This window comes from Cervus canadensis, chromosome 29 (genome assembly GCF_019320065.1).
Source record: "Cervus canadensis isolate Bull #8, Minnesota chromosome 29, ASM1932006v1, whole genome shotgun sequence".
Classification (NCBI taxonomy): domain Eukaryota; kingdom Metazoa; phylum Chordata; class Mammalia; order Artiodactyla; family Cervidae; genus Cervus; species Cervus canadensis.
In genome coordinates this window covers 44,608,966-44,619,496 of record NC_057414.1, presented here as the reverse complement: position 1 = coordinate 44,619,496, position 10,531 = coordinate 44,608,966, and the positions used below count along the sequence as shown (strand labels likewise).

The 10,531-nt window shown below is 65.6% G+C and overlaps 1 protein-coding gene across 1 annotated transcript in view; it reads right to left on the bottom strand.

Moving 5' to 3' along the window:
- Window positions 1–355: 355 nt before the first annotated feature.
- MUC2 (mucin 2, oligomeric mucus/gel-forming) overlaps window positions 356–10,531 on the bottom strand; it is a 23,014-nt gene continuing 12,838 nt past the window's right edge. The window contains exons 31-50 of the mRNA XM_043451578.1: window positions 9,061–10,530; window positions 8,086–8,397; window positions 7,605–7,804; window positions 7,121–7,295; window positions 6,444–6,691; window positions 5,776–5,959; window positions 5,265–5,490; window positions 4,375–4,553; window positions 4,055–4,124; window positions 3,834–3,934; window positions 3,699–3,730; window positions 3,051–3,228; window positions 2,743–2,847; window positions 2,479–2,519; window positions 2,186–2,308; window positions 1,995–2,093; window positions 1,501–1,629; window positions 1,273–1,312; window positions 824–950; window positions 356–728 (exon numbers count right to left, since the gene is read on the bottom strand). Coding sequence (XP_043307513.1) covers window positions 506–728; window positions 824–950; window positions 1,273–1,312; window positions 1,501–1,629; window positions 1,995–2,093; window positions 2,186–2,308; window positions 2,479–2,519; window positions 2,743–2,847; window positions 3,051–3,228; window positions 3,699–3,730; window positions 3,834–3,934; window positions 4,055–4,124; window positions 4,375–4,553; window positions 5,265–5,490; window positions 5,776–5,959; window positions 6,444–6,691; window positions 7,121–7,295; window positions 7,605–7,804; window positions 8,086–8,397; window positions 9,061–10,530 — 4,262 coding nt within the window. The 3' untranslated portion in view covers window positions 356–505. The remainder of the gene's footprint in view (window positions 729–823; window positions 951–1,272; window positions 1,313–1,500; window positions 1,630–1,994; window positions 2,094–2,185; window positions 2,309–2,478; window positions 2,520–2,742; window positions 2,848–3,050; window positions 3,229–3,698; window positions 3,731–3,833; window positions 3,935–4,054; window positions 4,125–4,374; window positions 4,554–5,264; window positions 5,491–5,775; window positions 5,960–6,443; window positions 6,692–7,120; window positions 7,296–7,604; window positions 7,805–8,085; window positions 8,398–9,060; window position 10,531) is intronic.

The following is a 10,531-nucleotide window of genomic DNA, read 5'->3' as shown; positions in this document are numbered from 1 at the left end:
CCCAGGAGGAAGTGCATTTCACACGTACATATGCAAATGTGTGCATACTCACACGGTCACATATGCAAACAGACACTCACTTGCACACAAACAGGTGCAAATGCAGCTCAGTGGCTCCTTTTCACAAATTCAGGCTCGGAGGGCCTCCTGCAGGGGGTAGCCTCCTGCATCTTGAAGGTGCAGCGAGGGCTTTGTGCATGCCAAGGGCGGGGCAGGCACCCGTGTACAGCCTCCCCCATATCCCTCCCCCAGAGCCTGGCGGCCAGGCCCCACGCACCCCCTGGAAGCGGCCACACCCGGGCCACGCACCGCAACCCACCCAGGCCCCCAGCAGCTACTGAAGCACACCACCACGGCGTCTCTGCCCAAGTTTATTTTGGAAAGCAAAGAATCGAACAAAGGCTCAGAAAATAAATATCCGCAGAGAGAAAGTCAGCCCAGGAGGCGAGGCAGCTGAGGGGTCCGCGGGAAGGGGACGCGGGACGGTGGGGGCCGGGCCCGCCCCTCACCCCCGCCCAGGGGCCACCCCGAGGGGCAAGGAGCGCCGGGCCCTGCGCTGGGCGGGCGGCTCGCACAGGGTGTCCTGGCACAGGCAGCTGTCGATGTGGGTGTAGGTGTGGCGGAGCGTGCCCCCATCTGGACACCGCAGCGTCACCTCACGCTGGCTGGTACGCTGCTCCTTGCAGCAGGAGCACCTGTGGTCCAGGGCCTGGGCTTCGGCCGAGTACCTGGGGGAAGGCCGGGGTCAGGGCGGCCCCCGACCGCCGGGGCGGGCACAGCCTCCCCCACCGCCCCCACCGGGGCCCCGGCGCCCAGGACTCACATGGCGAAGGTCCCACAGGACCCAGAGCAGTCGTTCATGGAGACCAATGTGGTGCAGCCATTGTGCGAAATCTCCCTCACGACAGGGACGGTAGCGCAGCGGACGCCGGTCTCATTGCGAAGGACGCCTGGGGAGAGAGGCAGAGGCTGGGAGGGGGTCCCCGCCTTCCGGGGCCCTCCTGCACCCCTCACGGCCTCCTCCTGCCTTCCCAAGTGCCACCCCGGCCAGGGCCCTCAAGCAAGCTGGGTCATCATGGGCTCCTGGAAGGGATGCAGGCTTCCTGGGCACATCAGGTGATGTCCTCAAAGTCAGCGTCCAGCCGGGAGTGGCCCAGAAGGGACGGGGTTCCCGGGGCACCATCCCCTTCCTCCCCCTCCCCTCAAGGGGCCTGGGGGGAGCCCCCGCCAGGCCTGGGCCGCAGGGCCCGCCCGCCCGAGGCCCACACTCACATTTCCTGCAGCAGCCGTTGGGCATGAGCGTGATGGAGCCCTAGCGGGAAGGAGAGACAGTTGGGAGCCCAGACCTCCCCCAGTGCTGCCCCCTACCATGAGGGTGGACAGGGCAGTTCCTGCAGAAGGGCCCAGGGCGGAGCCTGCAGCCGTTGCCACGTCCTGCGATGGAGCCCAGCCCCTCAGGGACATCAGGGTCCCCACTCCAGCAGGGACGGGCCCGCTCACCTGGACACAGGTGCTGGGGTCAAAGTCGGGGCAGGTGATGTTGGAGACGGAGGAGATGAGCTGGTCGTGTATCTTCACGCAGCTGAAGAAGGTACAGTTGTTCAGGGAGTCACTCTTCATGTCTCCGGGCTGCGGGATGGGGCGGGGGGTTCTGTGTGAGGCCTGGCGGGAGCCCCGGGCAGCCCCCTGACCACCTCGCCAAGTGCAGCCCACAGGCCAGTGACACCAGGAGGGGCCCAGGGGCCCGCGGCCCACAGTCCCCAGATGGTCCATGTCCTGCAGCAGTGGCCTGACTTGGAGAAGTCACCCAGAGGGCCCAAAACCCCAGGACCGGAGTCCTGACGGGAGACAGGACGTGCTCGGCCCCGCGGGCAGGGCGGGGGACGGAGTCCTGGCGGGAGACAGGACGTGCTCGGCCCCGCGGGCAGGGCGGGGGACGGAGTCCTGGCGGGAGACAGGACGAGCTCGGCCCCGCGGGCAGCCCGGGGACGCACCTTCAGGACCAGGCTCTGCTGGCCGGGCCGGGTGATGATGCAGTGGGTCTGCTCACACTTCTTGCAGCAGTCCCCGGGGGCGTCCACCAGCTCAAAGCCCTGCGGGACACCGGCGGGTTGGCGTGGGAAGAGGCAGGGTCGCGTGGGGTGACGCTGGGCGGGGCCAGCCCGCCGGGGCCGGGGCTGCTTACGGGGCTGCAGGTGGTGTTACAGGGCACGTGGCTGCAGGTGATGACGTTCAGCTGCGTGGCGTCGTCCCTGCGGTCGGTGCAGACGCAGTTCTGGCACTTGGATGAATAGACTGGAGAGCCGGGCTTCAGGCACAGGGAAGGCGGGTGAGGCGGGCCCACACGGTGCCTCCCCGCCTCCAGGACGCCGCCCCGTTGCCAGGAGAGGGGCCCCCACCGGCCGAGCCTGCCTGGGACCCTGCCCCCGAAGCCCCCTCTGCGCCCCCGCCCCGCTCCCCACAGCCAGCAGGGCTCACCTGGTACTCAGCATGCTCCAGCACACACACGCCCTTGGGTACTTGGGAGAAAGAACCAGAACAAGCGTCAGACGGTCCTGCCGGACCCCAGGGTGGGTGCACAGCCAGTGGACAGCATGGGGGCGAGAGGCTGGGCTGGGTGCATCCACCAGGCAGAACCTGAGCCCCCAGGCAGGAGCCCCTTCAGCCATCCTCTGCCCCCCCACACCCCGCTGGAGCCCTGCCCACCCTAGGCCTCACTCCCGCCTGGCCCAGCCCACCTACCACATGAGTACAGAGGGCAGCACCTCCCAGGCACCATCTCGCTCTTCACCTGGAAGCCCAGTGAACACAGCGGGGGCTTCTCCCTGCACAGGCTGGCGTTGCACTCTGCAGGTGGTGGGGACACGCCGGTGAGCGCGGCCCCTCGCCCGCTGAGCCCGGACGCCGCCCCGTGCAGAGCGGGTCCTGGGCCTGGGCCCCCTCACCACCTGCCTGCCCAGCGCCCACGCCCCGCAGACACGCCTGAGGCCCGGGCCTCCAGGACCACTCTAGAGCCCGGCCGCCGCACACCCCGCCAGCGGGGGCCTTACTGCAGGAGGTGAGGTTGCAGCAGGTGTTGGTGGGGTCCACCTCCGTGAACGCGTAGGTGCCGTCCTCCTCGCACTCCAGCCGGGGCTCCGGCCGGCATGTCTTGGGCTTGCAGATGATGCCGCTCCCGCCCTCCAGGCAAATGCAGTCCTTGCAGTCGAACTCGAAGTGTTCCCCATACTGCAGGGGAGGGGGAGCCCACCCCCGTCAGCGCAAGACAGCACCGCGCGGCCTGGCCCATCGAGCGGCCGGCGGGAAACCCCGAGCCCTCCCTACCTCCGCGCGCCCGGGGCAGGCCCTGGGGAGGACACTCGCACCAGGACTGGGACCTGCTCCCACGTGGTCCCCGGTGGCAGAGGCACCAGGCGTGTCTGCGGGGCTCACGCAGAGCGGAGCTAAAGAACCAGCCACGTGCAGTAGTCACGCACACCACACAGCAGACAGGCCGCAGGTGTAGCCAGAGCATCCAGTGGCTAGTGGGCGGAGCGTGGGGGCAGGTGGATGGGCCCCGCGCTACCTCAACCTTCCAGGGCTTCAGGGACTCACGAGTCTGCCTCCGAGGGTCCCAGGTTTTCATCCCACCCCAACCTGCCCCCCAACACACAGGGCTCGTGGGAGGGCCTGGCCCCGGTGCCGAGGGGGTGGCCTACCTCTCTGGGCACGTTGTCGGGCCCCACGCAGCCTAGGAGAGGGAGGAGACAGGCCCTGTGAGCTCGGGCCCGTGCCACAGGCGCTGGGCTCAGCCCCGGGAAGGGGAGGGCAGAGGGTGCGCACGGGCAGCCTACCGCACAGGTCCACGCAGACGTCGAAGCCGGGCGCGAAGCTGGTGGTGCCCTCAGGACAGAAGCAGCCTTCCACCAGGCGTGTGCTGTTCGGCTGGGAGGGGCTGAGGGGAGGGCATCAGGAGATGGGTGTGGGGATGGGTGGGACCACCAGGCCCAGACAGACCCTCCCAGAGCAGGGCAGAGGGCCAGCCAGCCCTCCCGGCGCCTCCACCATGACTGACCTGGACTTACAGGTGGGCTCCTCCACGGGGCCGCAGGCCCGGTACTCACGGTGGGCGGGGCACGTCACCGCTGGGGAGGGGGCAGCGTCAGAGGGAGGGGCCTGGGCCCCCACCCACCCTACTGACCGCCGCCCAGCCCCTCCCACACGGGACCCTATCCCATACAGGCCAAGCGTGGCCTCAGCCCCTCATGCTGTCCCAAGCCAGGAGGCGGGGGTCCAGCCCCACAGGGGCTTAGCAGGGCTGAGCTTCAGGCGGCCTGGCCCCCCACCCCAGCCAGGATTCCTGCTGAGCATGGGACGGGACAGGCGGGCACTCACGGCAGGCCCCGCCGGTGTGGTTCCGCCAGTCCACGCAGATGCCCTCCTGGGCACATAGGGCCGCGTAGGTCTGCAGGCTGGCACACTCCAGGTTCGAGCCAGGCACGTAGCAGCTGTCGAACAGGCAGGCTTCATAGTAGTGCTGGGGGGGCGCCAGGGCATGGCACTGGGCGAACAAGCTGTGGAGGAGGACTGCAGGTCACGGGCTGGCCAGTGCCTCCAGCCTCTCACATGCCCCTGCCCAGCACCTCCATCTGGGCTGCACCCCCTCGGGGGCCCAGCTCAGCCTGTACCACCAGACAGATGCCCGTGGGCTGAGGGTGGGAGCAGAGCATCAGGGCTGGCCTCAGGGGCTCGGGCTGGCCTCGGGGGCTCGGGCTGGCCTGAGGCGCGGCAGCCAGCACTGAGCCAAAGGATGCACACCATGCTTGGCCCCCAGAAAGGGAGGGTCTGCGTCTAAGTGGTCACCAGGGGCCAAGGTCCCCCAACAAGGCTGGCAGGGGCCGTCCTGACCTCCACGCACACACCTTTGGGGATGAGAGGCTTGCTCCCATGGATACCAGCTTTGGTCCCCTCTCTAAGCCCAAATTCCCCTCCCCAACATCAGTTGTGGATGCTAACTCTGTCCCGGGTCAACTGGTCTACCCCAGCCTTCGCACTCAGCAGACACTGCACCATCCCAGGAGTCAAGAGAGATGGAATGGGGGGGAGTCACAAAGGGCCCTGGATACCCTACAGGAGCCCAAGTCCTGACCCTGCTGTGACTGCCATCTGCCTTCCCAGCCCCAGGCCCAGCACCAGCGGCTTGTCCGCGACAGACCGGTTGGGGGTGCAGCTGGCCGGGGGTCCTTGGCAGACCAGGTGGGGGTGCGGCTTGTGGGGCGGATCACCTGTCCTTGATGAGCTCACAGAGCGGAGACGCACAGTTCTTCGTGGGGGAGATGCTGGTGCCCGCCGAAGACGAGGTGGCCGGGCGCCTGGTGGTGAAGCTGGTGTGGGGACAGCGTGGCTTGGAAGGGTCGTTCACCACCCAGTAGTCAGCTGCGATCTCACAGCTGTCAATGATCTCCCCACCGGGCAGCACACAGTCGTCCAAGGTGTTGTTGGTGCACGTGCCTGTGCGGGTGGGCAGGCCACGTGAACACACACCAGGCCCAACCGTCCAGCAGGGCAAGCCCCCGGGACCCCCACTCCAGCCCAGGTCCCTGGTGGTCATCTGGCCAGGCCTAAGGGCACAGACGAGGCTCCTACTGGCTTCCCACAGGGACCAGGCCCAGACGGGGCTGGGGGGCCTGTGGGGGCCTGAGCAGTGTGGAGAGCCACCCCTGCGGGAGCAGCTCCCATGGCCAGCCTCTGCCAGGCCATCCTCCCCAGGCCGGGGTGCAGGGGTCAGGGGCTCACCACACTGGCCCTTCGTGTTGTTGCCAAACAGGCGGTAGGGCAGCCGGATGGAGAAGGAGAGGCCGTTGTAGGAGACGAGGGCGCCCAGCTCGGGGATGTCCACCATGTAGTTGATGCCCGACTCATACACCTGCAGCCCGAACTTGGTGTAGGGCAGCGCCACGGCCTGCCTGTTGACCTGCACCTGCCGCGGAAACCCCGGGTCAGGGGTCAGGGGGCGGGGCGAGCCGTGGGGGCCACCCCTCCCCGACCCAGCACATGCGGTGGGCGCTCTCTGCCCTCCCCCTGCCCACTTCCTTCCCATCACAGTGGGCCAGATCCTTGTCCTGACTAATCCCAGGGGCCAGGCGGCAGGGGCACCATCCTCAGGGTCCCCCGGAGGCCTGGGGACCCCGAAAAGGGGTAGGACTCCCTACGTGGTGTGCAGAGAGCCCTGGGCCTCAGGGAGCGGGCACCTGCCACAGAGACCTGTGTCCAGGATGAGTGGTAGGGGTGTGAGCAGCTGAGGTCAAAGGGCCCCTGAAGGCCTCCAGAGGGCCCATGTGATGTGTCCATGGAGCACCTCTCCAAGCCTGGCTCTGGGTTGGGGAGCAGCCCAACCTCCCGCTGCGTGAGGAAGCCAGCAGCAGTGCACCCACCGTGGACCCCCCACCGCCCCGCCAGCGTACCTGCACCCTGATGGGCATCATCTGCACGGTCTTGATCAGCACCTCCTGGGTCTCGTGGCGCACGATGAGCGTGCGGGGGCATGACACTTCATCGTTGACGTCACAGTGGTAGTTGTCGACGTAGATCCCAAAGTTGTCCACCTTGGGGTTGATCTCCTCCACCAGCACATACGTGCAATTGCCCTGGTAGCTGTAGTAGAGCCCATCGAAGGTGACGTAGTGTGGGTCCCCCCAGCCCGTGCAGTAGCCTGCGGAGGAAGTGGGGTGAGCTCGCATCGCACCCCCGACTGGGGGCGGGACGGGGACAGGACATGCTCAAGGCTCGGGTGGGAAGGGCAGGCAGAAACTGCAGAAGGCCCTGCAGTCTGGTTCCCAGGGCACTCAGGGCATCTGGGCCCCGAGAGTGCCCGTGCCCCTCGGCCCACAGTGGCCCGCTTCGGTCCCGACACCTCTGCGCTCCGCTCTCAGCGGTGGCCGCCCTCCACCAGACCAGCCCCACCCTTTCCTGCACCCTGGCCAAGCGGAGGAACCATCAGGAGGCAGGAGAAACCGCTCCACACAGGGGCCTGACCCTCTGCGGGCACTCAGCCACCAACGCCATCACGACACCCTGGGGTCTGCAGCACCGCCCCCCACCCGGGGGGAGCAGGCGGGGGTCTGCACGGCGTCAGGCTTACAGTCGCACTCCCAGTGCCAGCAGCACTTGTCGGGGTCCTCGACACGCACGGGCGTGAGGCCGTTGGAGCAGGTGGGCATGGGCGGGGGCTCGCACTTCACCTTCACGAGCTCCACGATGTTGTTGTACTTGCAGGTGGCCTTGGTGCAGTTACACATCCACCAGCTCTCGTTCTCCTGTGGGGGCGGGAAGGACACGGGGTCAGCGGGACTAGCCTGGCACCCAGGCTCACACGGGAGGGCTGGGCCGTGCTGGCGAGGCCCCGCCCAGGGGACTGAGAGCCAAGGGCGACCCTGTCCAGGAGGGCAGTCAGCCAAGGGGCGAAGGTGGGACGGCCCCCGCACACCCCGCGCCCAGCAGGCTGCCTGAAGCCTTGACCCGACTGGGGCTGGTGTGGGCCACAGAGGCAGGGCCATGACCTACAGGAAGCCAGCACCTGGGGCTTTAGACTCCAGAAGGGACAAAAGTCACCCACAGACACAGACCTCCCTGGGAGGATCCAAGTCCGGGCACCCGGGGACCACTGGGTTGGATGTACTGGATTCGTAGGTGGTAGTCGTGGACGGGCTGGGTGTTGGGGAGGATGTGGACGGGCAGGACCAGTTGAAGATCTCAAGCTCACAGTTCAGCGAGCAGTTCACGTAGTAGCAGGTGTCTCCATGCGTGCCGTTGTACACCAGCTCGCCTGCAAGGGGAGAGACCAGTGCTGACACCATCCACACAGGGCTGGCCCCCCGAGTACACAGGCTAGCTCCCCCAGAGGCCATGAGAGAGACACCCACTCTTCCCACTGCCCCTGATTTGTGGCTGTAGCACGTGGGGCTGGCCAAGGACACATCCACCCAGGCCCAGCACCCAGCTTCCCAAGCAAGCTCCCAGTTTAGACCTTCGACTGACCCCTAAGCACCGGGAACACAAAGCGCCACCAGCCTGTGCTGCCTGAATCAGAACGAAGAGCTTGCCTACCTGGGGCATAGTAGGTGTCATTCAAAACACAGCATATAAACTGGGAGAAGGGGGTGACCCCGCCAGTGCTCGTGGTAATGTGGGGGGTGGTTGCTGGGGTCACAGTGGAGGTGGACACACTGGAGGTCCAGGTGCTGGTGGACTCTGGCTTGGTCGACGGGCGTCCTGTTGATGTGGGAGCTCCTGTGGAGGTGGCTGACGCAGGCGGGGCAGTGGGGCTGGAGGTAGGGCCTGTGCTGGGTAAAGGCAGCCCCGTCGTGGATCCAGGGGTGGGGGTGGTCTTCGAGGAGGTGGGACCTGGGGTCGGCGAGCCTGTAAAAATGGAGGGTGCAGTGAGGGCTGAGGGGGTCCATGCCTCTCAGCGCACAGGTGGCCCGGCAGCAAACACACGTGGGCAGCCCCCTGGGGGTGCAGCACGGGGTGTGAAGGCCTCCCACCCACTTCCCAGCTCCGGGCCTCGGGGCTGGATGGAGTGTCAGGCCCACGGGCCTTGGGGTGAGTAATGGGGAGGCCTCCACAGGACACTGCTCTATCCGGAGGAGCTGACCACTGGCACCCGAAGCCCCAGCGGGGAAGCGCCAGCGGGAGAGGGGGAGACAGAGGGTGGGTCCCCCAGGGCGCCTGACCGGCAGCCTCGATGCCCCATGAGACCCCAGGTCCTTTGGTGGCTCACGCAGGATGGCTTTGCCCACAGAGCCCATCATACAGCTGTAGGCTGAGGATGCGGGCCACCGGCAGCCGTGCCCAAGGAAAGACATCCCGTAGGGGCAGGCACAGGCCGAGGGTCAGCACCTCTGTGAACACTTGGCAGTAGGGCTTAGGGGGGCAGGAAAAGCAAGTGAGTCCTTCTAAAACCTTCCTGGGAACTGCATTCCCTGGGAAGAATGGAGGCACGGGTCTGAAGTCCCAGGAGCTGTGATGCACCCTGATGAGAGGAAGAACTGTGAGTACACAACCTCACTGGTGTCCACATACCTTGAAGGGTGGTGCCTCCCAAAGGAGTGACTGTCGGCACTGTCAGCGTTGGGGTCAGTGGTGCACTAGAGGTCTCCACAGATGTGGTGGTGGTAGACGGCCAGACTGGAGTCACTGTCCTGGTGGGTGTTGGAGCTGGGGTCTCTGTGGTTGTGGTAGTGGTGGGAGTTGTGGTCTCTGAGGTGGTGGGTGTTGGAGTTGGGGTCTCTGTGGTGGTGGTGGTGGTAGATGCCGGACCTGGTATCACTGTGGTAGTAGGTGTTGGGGTTGGGGTCCCCGTGGTTGTGGTAGTGGTGGGAGTTGTGGTCTCTGTGGTGGTGGGTGTTGGAGTTGGGGTCTCTGTGGTGGTGGTGGTAGATGGAGGCCTTGGCGTCTCTGTGGTTGTGGTAGTGGTGGGAGTCGTGGTCCCTGAGGTGGTGGGTGTTGGAGGTGGGGTCTCTGTTGTGGTAGTGGTGGAGGCCGGAGTTGGAATCCCAGTTGAAGTGATAGTGGGAATTGTGGTTGGAGTCTCTGTTGAGGTAGTGGTAGATGGCTGGCTTGGGGTCACTGTCACAGTGGGCGTCGTGGTTTTGGTCTCCACGGTGCTGGTCGAAGGTGTGGTGACACAGAAAGGTGGAACAAAACAGCAGTAGACGTCAATCTCATAGTTGAGGCAGGCAGGTGTGGAGGCGGCTCCCCCTGACTTCTGGTCCTGGTTTTTGCACACAAGCCCAACAGAGGTGTCACACACCACAGTTTGTTCAAGCTCTTGGAGGGGAACCTTAGGATAGTCAGCCGCTCTGCAGGAGATGTTGGCTACCCAGCCCCTCGCACAGATGTTCTCAAGGGATTCAACATCTCCATCTGCTTTAGTATCATTCGGTTTACCAGAATCCAGCCAGCCAGTCCATCTGCAGTCTGGCAAACACGGAGAGGTTGGTGTCACTATGGTGGTCCCTTCTGTGGTAGACGTGGTTGTGGCTGGGGTGGTAGTGGTTTCCCGTGTAGGCGTGGCAGTTACACTGGGGGTTGTCACTGTGGATGACAATGTGGTGGGGGTGCTTGGAAAGATGGTGGTGGTTGTGGTGGGTGTAGATGGTGGGCTTGGGGTCACTGTACTCGTGCTGGTGGTAGGGGCTGAAGTCTCTGTGACAGTGGATGATGGACTTGGGATCTCTGTGGTGGTGGTGGTAGATGGAGGCCTTGGGGTCTCTGTGGTTGTGGCAGTGGTGGGAGTTGTGGTCTCTGAGGTGGTGGGTGTTGGAGTTGGGGTCTCTGTGGTTGTGGTGGTGGTAGATGCCGGACCTGGTGTCACTGTGGTAGTAGGTGTTGGGGTTGGGGTCCCCGTGGTTGTGGTTGTGGTGGGGGTTGTGGTCTCTGAGGTGGTGGGTGTTGGAGTTGGGGTCTCTGTGGTGGTGGTGGTGGTAGATGCCGGACCTGGTGTCACTGTGGTAGTAGGTGTTGGGGTTGGAGTCCCCGTGGTTGTGGTTGT